Source organism: Harpia harpyja, chromosome 4 (genome assembly GCF_026419915.1).
Source record: "Harpia harpyja isolate bHarHar1 chromosome 4, bHarHar1 primary haplotype, whole genome shotgun sequence".
NCBI classification, from domain to species: domain Eukaryota; kingdom Metazoa; phylum Chordata; class Aves; order Accipitriformes; family Accipitridae; genus Harpia; species Harpia harpyja.
Window position 1 is genome coordinate 64731853 of NC_068943.1, and position 20620 is coordinate 64752472.

General features: G+C 38.5%; 1 protein-coding gene across 1 annotated transcript in view; it reads right to left on the reverse strand.

Annotated features, from left to right (window-relative positions):
- Positions 1–20620, reverse strand: part of MAP3K5 (mitogen-activated protein kinase kinase kinase 5) — a 109422-nt gene that overhangs the window by 12442 nt on the left and 76360 nt on the right. The window contains exons 13-24 of the mRNA XM_052784456.1: positions 18708–18803; positions 17097–17178; positions 15000–15133; positions 10443–10570; positions 8325–8461; positions 7578–7683; positions 6453–6610; positions 5771–5948; positions 4945–4965; positions 3679–3856; positions 3410–3578; positions 225–410 (exon numbers count right to left, since the gene is read on the reverse strand). Coding sequence (XP_052640416.1) covers positions 225–410; positions 3410–3578; positions 3679–3856; positions 4945–4965; positions 5771–5948; positions 6453–6610; positions 7578–7683; positions 8325–8461; positions 10443–10570; positions 15000–15133; positions 17097–17178; positions 18708–18803 — 1573 coding nt within the window. The remainder of the gene's footprint in view (positions 1–224; positions 411–3409; positions 3579–3678; positions 3857–4944; positions 4966–5770; positions 5949–6452; positions 6611–7577; positions 7684–8324; positions 8462–10442; positions 10571–14999; positions 15134–17096; positions 17179–18707; positions 18804–20620) is intronic.

The following is a 20620-nucleotide window of genomic DNA, read 5'->3' on the forward strand; positions in this document are numbered from 1 at the left end:
CAAAAGTTGTGTTCAGGGTCTGTGTCCTGCCAAAGGATCACATGGCAACCATGGCTGTGGGCTGGGTTTTTGTTATTACAGGCTCAAAGCCCTCAAATATTATTGTTTCAGTAACTCTGGGTGGAAGTTAATGAAGTTCCGTCTGCTTCTGGCTTCTAGCTTTTAGCTTTTGGTTTTTTTGGCAGTTTTGGTGCACAAAGTTCTTAGTAAAAATGACAACTTACAGCATCTTGAAAACCAAACAGCACGAGCTGCACTTGACTGATACCATGGCTGTCAAAGTCTAACTCCAGTTTCAGTTTTGAAAGAGTGGTTGCTATGATTTTACGATCGGTGGACCGTACAAACTCTCTGAGGCTGGAAACGAGCGTTGTGATATGCTCCCATTTTAGCTTGGGTTCTTCGGCTCCCTGGTAGAAGAGAGAGGAAAAGAAATAGTTTTTGACAGCCATCTTTTGAAACATACAGCCAGAGGGACTTTAGCCAATAATGTCAGTTGGCAATATGGATTTCCAGAAATTCTACTGCTATAGTTAAGGAAAAGGCACAGTTGCAGGTCAGATAATGGTAGCAGCATAACTACAGCAGCAAAGACCTCTACCACTGAGCTCTCTGGTAATGCAGATTACTTGACAAGCAAGTAGCTGACTTCATTTTATATCAGTTGCTGAAATATACGTGCACACTATAGTCTGTATGTCTCATTGTACAGGAGTGAAAAGATATGAATAAATATACTGTGCACTGAACACTACAAATTACTCTTAATTGCAAACAAACATGTACTTTGCATTGCCTCTAATTTCAGAGTGCCTCTGACAGACAACATGCAAAGTCCCACAGTAGCATTTAAAAGAAGAGGTTAGTCAAAGTTACACAGAAGGCTCAGAAAGAGACTAATTCTTTCCTACATAATTTCCCTTGATACAGAACTTCTACACTTACCTATTCTTAGAGCAGGTCTACAAATCTCTCACCTTTCTATTATAAATATTCATATGCCTATTTTTAAAACCTTTTGTGTTTTTGCATGAGCTACCAAAGTAACAAAAGGCTCAAACACGTTCATCAGAATAATCAGTGCATGTACCTAGGAAGTAGAGGACTGTATTTACTCTCCAAAGTAAAGTTATGCCAACTGAATATAAATTTCAATTCTAAATCTTAAAATTAAACCAGAGATGGAAAACCATACTAGTTGTTCAACATGAAGTACTAGATGCTTATTCTGAAGGAAGCTAAATAATTATTTATATAGACTAAAGATACCTAACAGTGTTTTCCATAACAGAAGGACATATGGTGTTTGGTTCTGTTGCATTTGCCAGTTTTATGCCATGAATGTTATAGCTGGCCAGACATCAAGAACTCTGCCAATAAAGTTGAGATTTTAACTGTAGTTCATTAATTCTGATGAGGATCAAACAAAGATAATTTTATTATTTGAGAGAGAAACAAAAAAAAAAAAAAAAAAAAAAGAAAAAGCTCTAGAGCAGTCAAACATTCTACAGACTAAAGCACCCATCTCCAAGATAAAAGATCCTAGGGTCTGATCCTGATCCGCTTTGATTTGGAGAATTCACCTGATGATTGGCTATACTGAAGTGGATCCCTCACTCTGTCCTGCAGTAGCTGATCTTCTTTTTGTGTAAATAATTAAAAAGCCATTAGGGCAGATAGGTGGACACATAACACACTGTAGCCCTGGACTAGAAGATCCAAGCCCATCAAGGCATGCTGGGGACAGGGCAACCAGTATGGCTCCCTAATAAGAAAAAGTGACCTATTTCGGGAGGGTCATTCTCCTCCCCTAGCCCCCCCACACGACGACTTTGTTGAAATTGTTCTTATGAAAAGGTTTTGTGAAGGGAAAAGTGCTATCAAAGCCTAAATCCTGATGAGGCCTAACAAGCAAGTCAGACTTCCATCTATTGGTAACTTCTTGCATTTACGCAGGACATAACAAGAAGCTAACTCAACTTCCCTTAATTGCAGTTACTACCACTTTCTGGTGGTTTGAGTAAGTTTCCTACTCTTTGACCAGGGTCCCTCTCTCAAGGGAGAAAACAGTGTTTGGGAGTTAGAGTCCTGCATCCTCTTGAAGGGCAGACAGTTCCAGGCACATGTGCTTTAAACTCTTTGGCTTTACAACTCTGTGTCTCTCTGCTCCTCTCTTGCGCTGTTCCAGCCCCAGCTGAGGAAGGCATGAAACACCAAGCATCCTCTCTGGATTCTGTGCTTGAGTTTCAGCCCCTCACTATCACTGATTATTCCTTTCATACACATGCTAACAACTGTGTCTGTTATAGCAACACTCTAGCAAAGCGTAGATCACTGGCATCTCTCATTGCCTTCTATTTTAACACTTTCTATAGTTACCAGGACAACTGTGGGTTTCTCCCTCCCCCCACCAAGAGTTAGAAGCTCTTTTTATTGGTACAGTAGCAATTTCCAATTACATTAACTGTACTACATGCGTAAGAATCATATTTATTTGCATTAGTTTCTAAACAGTACTATCTTTAGAAGATGAGTTGTCACATTTTATACAAATATGTTTTAGACCAGCAATACTGAGCCTTGAGAACGAAGTGAGTCAATTAACTACTAACACACACATTACAAACAAGAACAAAAAGTCACGTTATCCAATTACAGTGTTGCAACATTTAGCAGTGTGGTCATGACCTGTAATTTATTCAGTGTCATCCTGAACTGATACATCATCATGAATCGTCCCCACAAAGGAAAGCCAAAAGGTCATTCTGCAATTATTTTATTGTTTGCTGTAGCTCCCACTGTCACTCCATCTTCCCTCCCCCTCCATATGTGCTCCCAACTGCTGCGAGGAATAGCTGCAATTTATTTTCTCCCTAGCTCCCTCTTTCCCCTTTTACAGCTGTTGGCTAGAAGGCAATGGTGTACCAGTCAGCCACATTTTTTCTATGCAATAACTTAACATAAGGCCAGAGCAGGCCAAAATACCTACACCTCCCTCCATCAAACTAGTCAGCCAGAAGATAGAACTCTAAAATAGGTCTGGGAATAATTGACCTGACAGTGTCAACCTGACCTGACAGCCTCAGTCCCATCTGAAAATCACTCGTAAAATATAATATAATGAAAACACATTTTTCTGTTGTCTGGCCAGCACTAATATCCAGGTATACATATAGTATTTACAAACAACAGAAAAAGCATATGTAATGCAGCATAAACAATTTCAAAGCTTATTTTTAATAGCCCAAATAAAACAATAAACTGTGAAAGCTTACATGATGTATGCCTTCTAGATTAATCAAACTTTATTTTTTAATTACTTTACTATGTGTAATTTCAAAAGTTCCAGGTAACTGCAGATAAGTCGTCGAATTCCATAAAAATTTGTTGCTTTCTGAAATTACTTTACCTGAGCCAAAGCTTCCATCAAGTTCCTCACCACCTTCTCTTGGTCCTCAGTTAATATCCTGTGAAGGGTGGCTCTCCTTTCACTATCCTTCTTCAGCATGAAAAACCCAGAATCTTTCTCTTCAGGTGAAGGAGGTGCACTGTGATCCTCAAAATTTTCATCTGGGATGCTGAATGAAAGACAGTCAGTGAAAAGAAACTTTATAAAAGCCACCCCAATGCACACATTCCTAATCTACTGTGTAACATAAATGCCAGATAGCTCTTTACCTCAGAAAAAGGGAACGGATTCCCTTTCCATCTTTTTCTCCACAGGATTTGGCTCTTGTTTTGAAAGAGAATGGATCAATTTTTAATTCTGTATCAGGCGAGACAGAACCATATTCACTGCTGCTACTTGTATCTTCCACCAGAACAGGGACAGGTAAGGATATACTCCGAAGATACTCTATTCATATAGGAATATTCAGAAATTAGAATTTAATAGTGCCATGACAGTTCTGAAGTGAAAAGGTTATTCTTTCAGAGAAAACAGAAAGACTCCAGTCTTCCCACACACCAATACAAAATATTAAAACAAAATTGACAAAAAACTCCTAAAACTTATTCTTCTGGAATAGCATTCTCTTTCAGTTATGTTTTTATTCAAAAGCTTCCTGAGATACAGAAATGCTGGGCTCTTTGCAAGTTCACTTACGGAACTTCACCACTGGAGTGAACACACATCTTGTATCACCAGTATGCACTTTCAGCAGTAGCAAAATGTTTCTACAGGTTAAGTCATCCCAGCACCTTCCAAGATCTTAATTTTATGTGTGTATATAAATATATATGTTTATATATACAATACATATAAGTATATATACTGTAACAAATATAAGATACCTTTATTTATCAGATTATTTTGTACAAGTTTAATTAGTTCATAGTCTTCGATTAATAACAAACATGCAGATCTTTTGTTTTTAAATCCAGAGCATACATTACTGCTGCAAGAAACTATTCATACCTCTTTTACATGTGCATATTTCAAGATGTACTTTGATAGCAACTCAGCATGAAGGTAACTCTGTTTGTTCAGTTCCCCCCTCCTCCCCCCAGTTCATTTCCTGAAAGACATGAGTATCCTGTACCGAGGCCTGACAAGGAGTGTCAAATGCATTCCGCTTTTTTCAATCATAGAATTTACCTTAATAAAAGTCTATGTTATCTTTCTCCACAAACCTTGGCTCTATTGCTACTATAAAACAGCCATTTAGTTTCCTGTTCAAATTTCCACTACATGACCCTATAAAAACAGAGCTCTTCGAGCCTGTATTACCCACCTGCCTAGATTATTAAGCCATAGTCTGGTAGGATTACAAATAGTGGTTTAAATTTGCACAATGAATTAGAGGTTCCTAACAGAGAAAGGTCACTTATTTTCATAATTGTGCCCACCTCTCTTTACAACATTTTAGTGTGACAAATTACACCAGAATAAGTGATAACCGCAGTAGCTACACTGTTATGATAGAGAAGTATGTTGAAACTCACCATTTGTATTAGCTGAAAGAACTGTGGGAGAAAAGCAAAGAAAGAAGAAAGTTAAATGTGCTGAAATTAACTGAGAAAATAAGCATAGTCTAAAAGATAAAACTCTCTTCTTATTTTTATGGACTATCTGAACTCTCCTGTCTGCAGTCTCTAAAAGTGTAGTCTATTGTGATTTAAAGCTAATCTGCAGGGGATGGAAACCATGTTAAAAGTGATCATCCAGTGCCATCTCCTTTACCTGGTATTTTTATTTCTTTTAGGTACCATGCTAAAAATATACAGAAGATATTTTCATACATATATATGCACACATAGAATATGTCATTCATACTCTCAAAACTTCTTTGTTATTTTCCATGATTTAGAACACTAAAGGAAATGAGTATGTGAAACAAAAATAATGCAGTGCATACACATTTGCTATGGGACAAAGATTATTTTGCTCATGTAGAAAACTCCCCTGAGGCTCGATAGCATGTTCTAACCTTACACAAAATGTACTTTATGCAAACATTCTTTGAACGAAAACATATGCAAATTTAAAAAACAAACAAACAACAGCCAACCACAAAAGCTGCACAAAACCATAAACAGACTTTTAGAAACCTTTTAAGAAATATTTAGATAAATCACCTCTGTGACCACATGATAACAGAATTCTGCTACAACAGTGTTTCTGCAGCAAGCTGCTAGAACAGAAGGTTACAACTGAATGTTCACCTGGGATGGAGATCTGTGTTCATCTTAAAGACTAAATCAGCAGTTTCAGGAAACAGTATCATCAACAAGAGAAAAATTCCAGATTGAGTTTAGCAATGCTTATTACCTGAGAGCTTTGATGGGGATTTTCTTTTTTTGCTTGAAACCTTCAAGAATTCATCTATAAGTAGCTCATGAGCAAAAGCTCGTTTATCAGGATCTGGTTCAAAGCAACGCAATATGAAAGCCTTGGCTTCTGCAGACATGGATTCAGGAATCTCTGGGTGTATTTTAAACATTCCCACCTGAGACAAATAAAGGGAAAAACAATGGCCTACGTTGTTCTTTTCCCAAACACTAAATAGCATCAAAAAAGTGTATAGATAGTAAAAGTGGTATATTGCTCTTAAGTTTTGATGTTATATTTCTGTAACTAGTTTATTAATTCAGAGAAAAAAAACCCTTATTATAAACTGTATAAACAATTACATTAAAAAAACCCACAACTGCAAGTAGAGGCTCTTGCAAAGCAAAAAACTGCTTCTTTTCTCAGGTGTTTTGTTTTTGGTTTTGTTTTTGTTTTTAAACACCCAGGCTGCTGAATAGCTGCTATTGCTCCATTACTCTCTTCAAAACTAAACAGCACTCCCACTCAATTGAATCAGCTCATTCTTCTTAACATCCTCACTAACCAAGTATTTTCTTTATCTTCTCTTCCTGCAATCTCTAATTCTAGCTTCTCCAAAACAGTCATAAGATTTCCTATGTTTACAAATACTGGCCTGAGTTGTACAAGGAAGATGTCTGACCTTAAACATAGCTGCTTGTGGTTCTCCCAGTTCATAAAACGGGGGCTTCCCTGTAGCCATCTCAATGATTGTGCATCCCAAAGACCAGATGTCTGCAGCCTTCCCATAGCCACGTGGCCCTTTGTCTATGATTTCTGGTGCCATATACTGAAGGGTACCTGTTTAAAACATACTCATTTTTTATTTACATGCACCAATGATACAAATACATAGCTAAAGGACAAGAGGAACAAAACAACTGAGGAGTGAGCAGTATCAGGAGAGTTTTTTAAAAAAACCACTCTATTATTCAAAATTCAAAAATTTCCATATGCATTCTACATAAAACTCAAAATACTATTCAAAATATGACTTATGCTAAAAGCATCTGATATCATCTACTGATCTGGTAATATAGCTTTTCAAAGTCAATGACAATTATTAAGAGGTTTCAATGAGCTCTGGACCAGACATAATTTTCATTTACTGTATTATAGTTTAAGATTAAAATAAGGAAGATGACCCTGAATTGCATCCAGAGACGAAAAGCAAGTGAAACCTGAAATCTGAATCTAAACCAGCAGGTGATATGAACCCTTTTTCTGAAGTAAGATAATCAGCCTGACACATCATTCTGCATTCTGTTTCATTTAAAGCAGAAGTGGAAGACCAGAGGATGGAATTAAAATAACAGTCACTTCTCATTTTGCATAATTATTTAATGCAGTGCCACTGCATGATTTAACATCCAAATGAAGATCAAGTTAATGACAGGCTCTGTAGATAAGCAATTCTGGAGATGAAGGCAGGACATCCAAGCCAGTCATGAAATTAAAAAAAAAAAAAGCCTTCAATCAGCAAGATGAAAAACCCATGCGCACAGAAAAGAGACTCAAATACAACATAGGAAAGACACAGCTCTTCTGTTGTAGAGGACTTTCATGCCTCAAGTAGAACTTGCAAAACAGCATTCTCTTTGAACAGTTCATACAAGTACAGTGTATAGCTTAAGATTAGGTATACAAAAAGTTATCCTTGCAGCAACCTTTTACATTGATTTGAAGTCAATGAAAGTTCAGCAGCTGTGGATTCTGACCCTACATGTGCAGCTCAAGTGAGGAAAGAGAGTCTCCTCTGGGAACATACCAGTGAAAGTTTCAGTACATGGGTTGATTCCTGCAAGTCTCTTTGAAGTTCCAAAGTCTGAAATCTTTAACACTCCACTGTATGTATTGATAAGCACGTTATCACCCTGAGGAACAGAACATTCAGAGCAATTATTTTTCTCTGCTGACTCTTCATCTAAGACTTCTTGCATAGCCTGTTTCTACAATGCACTCTTTAGTAACTAACAATTACCTCCTAAGGCTCTTAAGATGGGAGATGAAAGAAGAATCAATAGCGTTCCTGCCTTATGTAATCCCATTATCAGAAACTTCATCTCAAAGTGAACTTCCCCTAATACAGGAATACTACAGGAATTCAGTTAAAGAATCTTAAGAGAGGGGAAAAGACTTTTTTTTTTTTTTTTAAAGGGAACTTTTTCATCTGTAATCTCCTTGGAAGAGAACCTCCTAATATCCCATCCACAATCCTCTCCACTTCTAATAAGCTTTTATTAAAGTTCAATCATGTCATTGAAAACAGAAATAAAAATATCCACTTTATTACATCTTAAGTGGCTATATGTCAATTCTTCTAAAATAAGAAAAATATTTTGTTTGTGCAAATTCAAATCAACCATGGTTCATGTACCTAACCCACAGTTCAGAACAGCAGAGAGGGTATGTGAAAATAAAGAACTTTCAGAAAAAAAGCTTTTAAATTACAGGACAAATAGTGTTATGTAACTGCATAACCATTTTTAGGGCTTAATTCTCTGCAAATTCTTACCTTTATGTCTCGATGCACTATTTGATTATCATGGAGGTATTTTAATCCTTCAAGAATCTGCTTGGTGTAAAAGCCAATTGTCTGCTCATTGTTTTTTAATGGTCCCCATTTTGATCGTAGAAGAGCAGAAAGGCTGCCTATAATTTTGGAGAGCAAAAAAGTGAGAGTAAAAATCTAGTTAAGTTCTGCCTTCTCCCCCAAAGGAAAAAAAAAAGTAACAACAAACATGAATCCCAAACCAAGTGTAGGCACCTATTCTATAACCAAAGGCCTCTCCAGGCAAATGCTTACTTGCATCATCACTGGCCTGAGTAATTAAAAAGAGACTGTCAGTATCTCCACTGGCCTCAGCTGCAGCAGAGAAGCATATGCTTCCTCAAGCAGGCAGATCAGAACACATTTAATTAATTAATGTACTCACCTCTCTCCTATGCCTGGAGAGAAGTTGCCCCAAAGGAATGTTTTAAGAGTGAAAAAGGGTGGATGTGCATGTGTATGTCTTTGTACATACACCAACTCCACAGTTTCTCAAAAAACTAAGTTCAAGAAGTGGGATTTTTGTTCCGTCTGGCTGCTGGGAGTTCTTTGGTCTCAAACAGAAGCAACAATCACCAGTCACCTTTCTCTTGTGTTAGGTACCTGAGGAGGGCTCAGCCAACTGAGACTAGCTACAGTGTTTCTAGTAGGATGACCACAGATCATCTCTGATCTTGTACTGGGTTTGTGTGGCAAGGTTTTGGGAGCAGGGGGGGTTACAGGGGTGGCTTCTGTGAGAAGCTGCTAGAAGTTTTCCCCCATGTCTGACAGAGCCAATGCCAGCTGGCTCCACGACGGACCCGCTGCTGGCTAAGGCCGAGCCCATCAGCGACGGTGGTAGCACCTCTGGGACAACGTATTTAAGAAGGGGAAAAAGAACCTGCACGACAGCAACTGCAGCTGAAGAGAGGAGTGAGAATATGTGAGACAAACAACCCTGCAGACCCCCAGGTCAGTGCAGAAGGAGGGGGAGGAGGTGCTCCAGGCGCCGGAGCAGAGATTTCCCCCACAGCCCATGGGGAAGACGATGGTGAGGCAGGCTGTCCCCCTGCAGCCCAGGGAGGTCCACGCCGGAGCAGATATCCACCTGCAGCCTAGGGAGGACCCCACGCCCGAGCAGGTGGGTGCCCAAAGGAGGCTGTGACCCCATGGAAAGCCCGCGCTGGAGCAGGCTCCTGGCAGGACCTGCAGCCCCGTGGAGAGAGGAGCCCACGCTGGAGCAGGTTTTCTGGCAGGACTTGTGACCCCATGGGGGACCCACACTGGAGCAGTCTGTGCCTGAAGGACTGCAGCCTGTGGAAGGGACCCATGCTGGAGCAGTTAGTGAAGAACTGCAGCCCGCGGGAAGGTCTCACGTTGGAGAAGTTTGTGGAGGATTGTCTCCCATGGGAGGTACCCCATGCTGGAGCAGAGGAAGAGTGTTAGGAGTCCTCCCCCTGAGGAGGAAGGAGTGGCAGAGACAACGTGTGATGAACTGACTGCAAGCCCCATTTCCCATACCCCTGCATTACTAGGGTAGAAAAAGGGAGAAAATCCGGGAGTGAAGCCGTGCCCAGGAAGAAGGGAGGGGTGGGGGGAAGGTGGTTTTTAAGATTTGGTTTTATTTCTGATTATCCCACTCAGATTTGATTAGTAATAAATTAAATTAATTTTTCCCCAAGTTGAGTCTGTTTTGCCCATGACGGTACTTGGTGAGTGATCTCCCCCTATCCTTATCTTGACCCATGAGTCTTTCATTATATTTTCTCTGCCCTGTCCAGCTGAGGAAAAGAGTGATAGAGTGGCTTTGGGGGGCACCTGGCACCCAGCCAGGGGTCAACCCACCACAGATCTGTAGGTAAAAGGACGTAGCCTGCCACAGCAATGATCTGAGCTGTATCTGTAGCACATCCTATCTAAATACTGAATGAGAGGACTCAAGCACTTTGAAACACAGTTTTCCCCATTAATTTAGGAAAGAGATAGTAAAGAATATTACATTTGCATGAAATACATCTTGTTGCAGTACTATAGGTTTTTATAATTTTAAAATGTTAAAAAACAAACCAACCAACCACCAAACCAGTCTCCCCCACAACTTACCACCTGGCACCTGTTCCATGAATATCTTAATGAAGCCATTCTCACTAAGAGAACCTAAATACTGGACAATGTTCTTATGTTTGAGATGCTTATGCAAAGCTATTTCTTCATGCAGAGGTTGGGAGTACCTGGAAAGAAAAGAAGCAGTTGATGCGATATTAACCTTCGGGAAGAAAGTCTTGTGTTTACTGTAGTACCTAAAGTTCTATTTTAGGTCCCATGAAAGACATTTACACTGAAAACGACTATGTGTTAGATGCATTTAACAACAGTGGTTGTGACTACCACATACTAAAAAATTATGTAATCATATATGAATACACATAACATATATAAAATATATATAATACTATGTATACATACACACACAAAGTGTTATAAATGTACATAGACAGACCGAGCAAAACAAAATTTGTGGAAAATGAACTCCTCTCCAGCCTAACTCAAAGAGAATGAACAGTTGGGCAAGTGGTTGGATTCAGACTAGTCCCAAAGTGAACTAGTAAACCATAAAGTTAGCGTATAATTAAAATCACCTCAAGAATGAAAGCTAATTAATTAAAATTGAAATGGTGATTTACATAGGAGTCTTATCTGAAAGCAAGAGTGGATAGCTATCAGAGTAAGAAAATAGGAATCATTTCATGGGGAGATATTGAGAAGAACTGATCAAAACAATTTCACCAAATGTAGTCCAAGGTAAAAAATTTTTCAGAGATGTAAGCTTTTCAGCAGTCTTTTTGCCAAGAAGGTTTCTGGAGTCCAGATTCTTCTCCAGTGTGCAACACCACCAGAGCTCAGCAGCTGATGTGCTCCCTGGGCTAGTCCAACCACGGATGAGCTGGAAGCAGGTCAGCTGCCAGATTCTGTGCATTGTCTGGCAAAACGTAAGCAATATGCTTAGAGTCTGGTGGCTATTTTCACTAAAGCACTAACATCTGCAGTCAGACTTTCAGGGTAGCTGAAATAGATGAAGGACACAGACCTCCTTCTGTTAGTGCAGATGCGAGAAGGAGCTGCAAAGTCTTGAGCAAGTGGAAGACATTTTGATGCTTACACTGAGGGAGTACTAAACATAACTGCAAACTCAACCTTCCAGCAACTTGCCAACAAAAGGAATAGTTTTACTGCCACCTTTACCAGGTTGGTCTCAGCATAGACTTCACAATAACGCTGCTACGTTCTCGTCCCCTAATAAACTGGCAGAAAACTTTTGTTTTATTTATTTACTGGGAGGAAGGGTAGCTTCCTGCTGCCTCAGGTTCAGGAGTTAGCTCTCCCTGGACCCAGCGGAGAGCCAGTGCCAGGAATGCAATCAAAGCACAAATGCAATTGAAGTTGTTAGGGGAAAAGTGCCTGTAAGCTCCACTCCCTTTTGAGGCAGGTAGTTATCAGCTCACTGTAACAGCAGCTTTAAGCTACAAGTGGAGGCTGAACTCTTAAAAAAAACATGGAGGGAAAAGAAAAAAAAAAAAGTGGGCATCTGAAAATCCCTCTGGAAAACAACTGTTGCAGAAAACAAGGAAAGTATTTGGTTAATGAAAAGTGTGATTATGCAACTCTGAGTCTATTTAATAAAAACTAATTTGAGTTTTTGTTTGCCTCTCCACACATGACTATAAAGATTCTGACTACGCTGTTAGTCATTCAGAAATGCAAAATCATCAGAGATTATATTCCTGAGTTCTACTAATGGGATATTCATTCAGAGCAGCAACAGCAAGACCATTATAATTCTTCCCCCTGCACTTCTAAACTGCAGTTAATTGAGTCTTGAGCAACTAAAATAATTTAGCAAATAAAATAAAGCCATAAGAAAATTCTCCAGTGGGATGAAGCATTTATTATTTTAGAACTTGGTCATTAGGAAACTTTAAATGGTATGAAGAAAGACAAATTCTAAATCCTAGAAAGCTAGATCTTATTACCTACCTAACATGGTTTTACTTTAACTTGGAAAGTTGACATGGTCACTGGTACTATTTTGTAGTACTGGAAATGCATTTGAGGGCAACAGCATTGCAGGAATGTTTCCTTTTCTTTCAGAATGTGTGTCCATAGTCTAACATTTCCTGACAATTAAGTACATTATTCAGTAGCTTATATTTAACATATAGCTGTATCGAAGACTCATTTTTTTTGCACAGAAATCATTGCATTTCTGGCCATGCTCTGACTCGGAACTTAATTATTTCTCATGAATCCAAAAGATGGTCATTTTTACTTTGAAAGTGTTAAGAATTAACTTCAGAGATGAATCCTTTTATTTCTGTAGATTTCTTTCGAAGTGCTAAAAGATCAGGTTATAATTAATAAGAAATAAATTAATAAATTTTTCTTACTTTGCCATTAAAAAAAATAATACTTGAAATTTGTCCTGGAAGCCTTTAAATATTTTTGAAAGTCTAGATGAAAGACTAACAACTTCTTAATAATCTGTTTTCCAGTATGCTTTGCACATTGAACCTGAAACCTTTTCCATTGAAAATTCTTTTGAAATGTATATCGGAGAAGAAAAATCTGGAATTACCTTTTTTTCCTTTAAAGTAGTTCCTGCACTACTCAGGCTATCTTTCTATTAACCACAGTTGTTACAAACAACAAATTTCTTCTTAGCACATACAAAACTTGCAACTCTATTTTGAGTCAAGAGATTGTTTTATGTAATTGAGGCCATACTTTCTGAGAAATTATAACACATCTTCAAGTCAAATTTACAATAACAATATAGAGGATGAAAGGATTCCCCTAAATTCCCTTGGATTCCCCTTTCCATAATCTAAGTTCCAGTATCTTTAAAAGAGCACGAGTATGGAAAAATTATTAGATCACACACATATCCATATTTAACAGCCAATATATACATGGATTCAAAAAAATTTAGAAGGATTCATTTTTTAAACATCAAAGAAAAGAACAGCTAAGTGAGGACAGAAGAACCGAAGGAAGGCCCACAAGAGACCCACCAAAAAGAAACTGAGCTAGGACACCAGGTGGCATTACTGACCTCCCAGTCTGTAGATTACACAAAGAAAACTTTATAATCACACAGTGTCCTGTCAACATCTAGGCTCCAATACAATTTAAATAACAGTCCTTGATACTGGACAGCTTGTAGAGAATAATGCTCCTCTTCCACAAATGGTGGTTTTACCCCCAGGGACATACATTCTAGATAAAAGTGAGAGGAGTAACAGCCACTGTGGTGGGTTAGAATAGCTTCTTGCATTTACTGTTTTGAATACAAGCACTCTCTGAGGCGACTGCTATGTAGGGACAGGTAAAACCAACTTCCTTCCTGATATTAGTTGTAGATTGAACACTGCACAAACAAGGATACAGTTATTTCCTCCTACAGAGGAAATGCGGCATGCCAAAATATGGGAAATCCTGCTGAAGGACAAGCTATCCAGTAGATCACAGTAGTAAACCAAAAAAGCCAAATGGGCAAAAGAAGACATGAAACTTGGAAATATGGATTCCATTCCTGACTGAAATGATGGACAAAAATTTACCAGTTGGTACACTTGATATTTTCCCTACATTCATTTAGTATGCGATTCTTCCTGCTACCAAGCAGTGTTCTGTCTTTATCAGAAGAGCTTCCTTTATAAAAGTTATTTCTTCAACCATTGGGAAAGGAGTGATTTATCTTTCTGTTAGCAACCACGGCAATGTCTTTATTTCCTACTTTTCATAGCTTTCCTGAACTGAGTTATAGCCATTGATAATATTTTACAGTCTGCCTGAGAGGCACTTTGAAGATCCAGGCACTCAAGTCACCTGTTAAGCAGCAGCTTGTATAACACTCGACTACAAAAAACAAAGGCTAATGTAGAATTAAAGAATAACTTGACAGTTTAATACAGTCAGTTTCATTTGAAAAATCTTATCTTTAGACTTGCTATCACTTTTATCACAATATTTGTGGAAATCTATGTATTCCAAATAGGATACACTAGAAGCCTCCAGATACACAAGTACTCATGATATTAAGTGTCTGGTCTTTACATGGCAACCTTTATAAATGAGAGACGGCAATACATATATAAAGAGACTCTGCATTACAAAAAATGTGGACAAAAAGACTGTTCCACATGAATTATTCTAATGTTAAGAGGCTCCATAATAAATGATGCACAAAAAGGACAGGAAAATATCAGCAATTCAGGCTCAGAATTTTCAAGGACACCACAAATCATGAATTTCAATTGTTCTTTTATAAGGACATGCCTGAGCATGTCTAAGTAGATAAGGCTTGTCACTAGGTGTTTGAGTGGGATTAGGCACTTCAGCAATATTTCTTTTGGAAAGAAAGAGTATTATAAACTACTAGTACCAACCCCAGTAAACATCTAAATTCTCAGTTGTGATCACTCTATTTCGCAACTTGGAAACGTCTAGTTGCAAAGACAAGGAATACCATTAAATACCACAGAGAGGTAATTTATTGGCAGCTTTGTAGAAGAGGTACTCCTTGATCAGCAAACTGGTTGATGACATTACTGATGAAATTATGTAATGTACAACATTTGGAATCAGCCACAGTTACTATACCTGCTGTCTCTCTCTGGGATTTCTTTAATAGCAATTCTGACTTGATTGCTCAAATCTCGTCCTGCATATACAATGCCGTATGTTCCTTTCCCCAGAATGACTCGCTCGCCATTTTCATCATATTCATAATCATACTGCAAAGCAAACAACAACATGAAATGAAACAGAGGCATAAGATTTATTCCATCTGACCCTGTGCTCCTAACTAAGGCATCGAGGAAGCTAGTTGCTTTCTGCAGACCACGGAGAAGGAAAGAAAAACACTTCAAAATGACAAATCGGATACTGTGCCGACACTGACTCTCCACTGACTGTACAGGAAGCATTGGCTTCTAAGATAGCCATTTCAGGTAAGTGCATAAAGCTAAACTAGCCTTTACCTGTTGTGTGTAGTTACACTTGCATGTCTTGCTCAACAGCACCCGCAATTCTGCGGGCAGGTGCTGTAAAAACAAGAGAAGACGACAGAGGGCACTCGGTGCCAAGCTGAGAACTTTGGCTCCCACACAGACATAGAAAGCAAGGCAGGATGCACTTAATTTACTCCAGATGCTCTCCTGACCTGACCACATCTTCCAAAACCAGCACAACCTCAATTTTGCCAGCACCAGGTCAGCCAGCAGAGTGTGCCAATGGAGGTTAGTCAGGATTGCAGTGTATTAAGCATGGTTTTGGCTGAATTTGAATTTCAAAGAGTTTAAGGCCAGTCCAGAAACGTTCATTAGATAAGATTATCTGATCTGTCCTCTTGTATAACACAAACATGTAATTTCACATGCTCATGCCCATGCTAAACGCAGTAGTTTATGCCTAGATAAAGTATTTTTTATTTTCCTCCAAATAAAGACTGCTATCTTTTGAATAAGAGAGAGAATCCACTACTTCTTTTAGTACTTTGTTTCAACAATTAATTACTCTTATGGTGAAGTCATGCCTCGTAATTTGAATTTCTTTGGTGTCACTATTTAATTACATTTTTCCTCAACAGATTCAAGAGACCATAAGCACATTGTAATTTTCCCTGTAAAAATACTTACCCACTGTAATCAAGTCACCCACTGCTTTTCTTTTTGCTAAAATAAAAAAATTGGGCACCCTGGGGTTCTCATTATAGGGTATGCTTCTATCCCACAAGTCACTCTAGAGGTTTCTCTGTCCCATCTTCAATTTCAGATGTATTATAAAATGCCAACATCAAAAGTGGGACACAGGACTGTCAGTATTCATTATGCAGCACTGACTCTCTCAGTTTTGGATGTCTCTAGAGCTTCAGAACACCAGATTTTTATGTGCTAGGACGCGGGCTTAGATACTCTATCCTGTTCCCCGCCACCTAAAAGAAAGCCTAAGTACTGCCTTGCACCAAATGGCCCTGTACTCACTTTTCAACCATGTATACATTCAGATAGAAACCCAAAGTGAGAATACAGTGTGTAATGGCACACCCAGGCAAGCTATAACTTAGCTAACAGGGGTGGTAGCAGAAGTAGGGCATCCTAAGCTTCAGTGTGAGTTAGTGGGCTAAGGGTATAAACAGACTCCCAGCAGCACCAACATCATCATCTGATTTAAGTTTGCTGTTCATTGCTGTGCTTGCCCACAGATGGTAAGTAGCAAGGACAAGCCCTCCTCTACTACAATTATATCCTTACTTGTTGTGCAGACGACCTGCCAATAATGTAAAGTACACACAATTCTAGTGATGCATGAAACAGACAACAAACAGTCTTTAAAATTTAAACAGATGCTAATGCTGCCTGACTATGATTACACTCTGAAGTAACTGTTACAAGAGTCACTCTGTAATAAGCACGACTGGAGAATTCCAGAGTTGAGTACCTTCTCAAACGAGTATGCTAAGTGAAACACAAGAGATTTAGCTATGCTGGTTATAAAAATGCATGAGGACCTACATGAGGACCATTAAAAAGAATCATTAATTTATAAACAGAATAGGATAAAATTTTGTAAACAATAACTTGTCTAACTTCCTCCAGAGAAGGGATGAGTAATTTACTCCCTTCAGTGAAATGCTACACTAGAAGCCCCAAATTCTTAGTATGGTGGGGGAGGTGGGGGTGGGGTGGGTAAAAATACCTCTAGAGAGTCTCCATCACATTCCCCTTCCTCTGTAGCCTTCCCTATTTCTTCAGTGATACTGTTCACCATGTCAAAAAACCTGTTAAAAGGGGGGAAAAAAAAAAAGAGAGAGGAGAGAGGAGAGAGGAGAGAGGAGAGAGGAGAGAGGAGAGAGGAGAGAGGAGAGAGGAGAGAGGAGAGAGGAGAGAGGAGAGAGGAGAGAGGAGAGAGGAGAGAGGAGAGAGGAGAGAGGAGAGAGGAGAGAGGAGAGAGGAGAGAGGAGAGAAAATACACACTTGAGACAGTATGGGGACAAAGAGAACGCTTCTCTCTAAAGTAATGAATGAACCAAAAGAGGACTTACTATACTTAAGTATAAACCCAGTGTAAAAGTTTGCTTATCAGCAAAAAGAAAAAAAAAATTATTTACATGGAGAATTAACAGTCAAAAATCCGCAGTTTTCCTACTTCTTTTACATACTCCTTTTATATGTGCAAGACATCCATGATGTCTGAAATTATTAATCTAATTCATATTTCAAAATCTATGTATCAGGTGAAATTCTCATCCTATACCACCGTTTCTTTATGTCCAATGAAAGCACTGAAGCATCACAAGAAGTGCCTAGAAGTCCTGCCTACACGTTTGGAGAAGTTTTTGTAGTGCAGGAAGGCTAGCTTCAAGTTTTTGCTTGAATGAAAAGGGGGTCTATTTTACAACTTCCCATTTAAAAAATATACTCTTACATATGACTTCTACCCCTTCAAAATAATGCAAGTACAAATACCATGTCATGCTAAGGTATTGCTTACTTGTCTTCTAAGAAGTGCTCAGATATGAAGGTGAATGAACATGGTAAAAGAACCTATACGAACTAGAATGGATGAGAGAACAATCTAGGGACTGGGCTGGGAGGTGGCCACAGCCATTAATATGGAGTACTGCAGTGATTTTTGGTAATGTTGCAGCCTTTTTTAGCACAAAAAGACATGAAATTTCCTCTGGGAATGCCTTCTGGATCAATTCAAGACCACAGCCCTCAAGCTTATGGAGCAGAAACACAGCTTAGAGAAACTGAGACACCCCTGATTTTATGCAACAAACCCTTGCCAAGTTTTCTGTAGGGATACTGGTACAATCTTACTTATGTAAACATGATGCTAACGTAAAGGAAATCAAGTGTGCTTCTTCATAATCATAAACAAAATTTTATTTACAGTAAAGGAGAAATCTTGACCAGACCTTGTGTTACCCCAAATGTTCCCACTTCAGAAAGTCCGTTTTAAGTTTAGGATGCATTGTTGCATTGGAGGCAACAAACACTTGTAGTAAGCCTTAATATGGTAAGCATTAGAAAAATAATCCCACAAAGTATGTAAAAAAAAAAAATAAAATTTGTAATCATATTTGTTTCTAATGTTTGTCTGAGCTTGCACTTTGACCCTTCAAACCTCATACATCTCCAGGGTACTATAGTACTAAGCTTTCATTTGAAAGGTGGTGATCACTGAAAATGCTCAGATCAACTTTCACTACAGTTCTGAAACAGTCAGTCGCTGTTGTGCATGCAGATACCATCTACCCCATCACAAGCCGTGTTTTTTTCTAAAATAACAACAGTGACACACCTTCTGCAATGAAGTTCTGTGCAGAAATAGATTTGAAAGTCATCCGAGTTGTGCAGCACATATAGGAAACAGCATCGTTCTTCAAACTTCGAAATGCTGAAAGAACAGCCAAGCAGAACATGTTATTGGAAAGATGCATTTGGACTTCTACTGGCTATGCCAAGCCATACAGAACAACCCATTTAACATGGGAAAACACCAAGTTAAACCTAAGAAGCTATGTTTTTTTCCTTATTGTAAAATTACCTTCTTGTATCCTCTAAAGTTCACATTCTGCTGTTTGCTGTCATTCAGCTTGCCCCCCCAGTTCACACATTGCCCAAGAAAGAGCAGGAGCAAAGAAGTTAATAGGATTATTTCCATTGACCCGAGTAATTTTTGTCTTCAGTGCATTTAGGTAAGGCCCTTAATTTCCACTGCTGCAGCCAGGATGAAACATTCTTTCAGGATCACATTAGAAAGCTGGACTTTGAACTCAAATGATGAGTTCTTCCTGCTTTAGAAATCAGCCACAGCTCAACCTGAACACAAAAATTTCTGATCAGTTCCTTGTGAATTGGTACATTGACAGTAAGCTGGAAAAATATTTTAAATCTAAGTCAGCATCAAAAAAATGAGGTGAATGACTCTACCACCCTTATGCACCCACAGCTTTCTTCAGTTTTGGTTTTATCTGCTATAACAGGAGAACAAAAATAATGAAGAAGTACGTATGCCATTTTCTTATGGATGCATAGATGGCTCAACAGAAGAGCAGAAGAGGTGCAAACTCTGGTATAGTTGTCGGTTTTCTACCCCAAGTAGGCTGCAGCTCTTGCAAAGATATCCTTTCACCAGAACTGTTTTATATGCATGTCATTACTGTGCTCCTTAGAGAAAATATTAAACATTATTTGAAATAGCTCTGTCTGTAACTTTGTTGCATGTTGAGTGCCAGGTGTCAAGCTGATGCAGTATAATTGATTGTTACTATATTAGAAAAGGAAAGAAAAACATGGCTAGAGGTGTTATAAGGGAATATAATGCAGTATTTGAGAAACTAAGACAAATTAAGTCTCCTTATTAACATTCATAAGATACTGGACAAAATCCACAGTCCTAGTGAAATCAATCTATTTTAGCTGGATCAAGATAGCCATCATGTTTTTAGTTAATTTATAACACAATAAAGTAGAATGGTATTCTATGTTGTGCCAAAGGATTGATGATTTGATTACCAGAACAGTTTTTCTTTAAATATCAGGAAATACTTGTGATTTTCAACCTTTAAGAGGTGTCTAAGGTTGTCCGATCCTTGTTTCCTTTTATGATTCCTCTGTTGTAGAGCCCTGTAACTTTTGATAAACAAATGACTCTTTAGACAAGCTGGGGAGCCTGCCTTTGATAAAGCAATGTAAGAGAAGAGCGAGCTTCATTATAAGAATATTTGTCTTTGGGTGTGGTGACTTCTTTTTACATTAGGAAAAATTCGTAAGTGCTAAGTAATGTACAGATCTGTGAAGACAGTCACTGTCCCCAGTTTATAAACTAATTTTTAATTCAAGTTTTTCAAGTGTATAGGTAAACTCTCCAGATGTGGCGTAACTGATATTAACAGAATTACTCATTCATTTTAAGTTCCATGTGAGTTTAAACATTTTACTGAATAAACTGTCAGTTTAATCCTGACATGCACAGAAGCCACTGGCTAACACAGCAGTGAATAAAAGGGTAAGAATGTGGAGTGTACACAGAGGGCAGGCAAATTCATAAATATTTAAGGCCTTTAAGTGAGCGTTTACATTGCTTATATGTTGCTTTCCTCCCTGAAAAGAAGTTGTTAAAGTGAAAAAAGGAAGACTAAAAAATACCAAGTTATAAAAAAAGACAGGATAATTTACTCAGGAAATGCCTCCTTCTGACAGTTCCTGAGC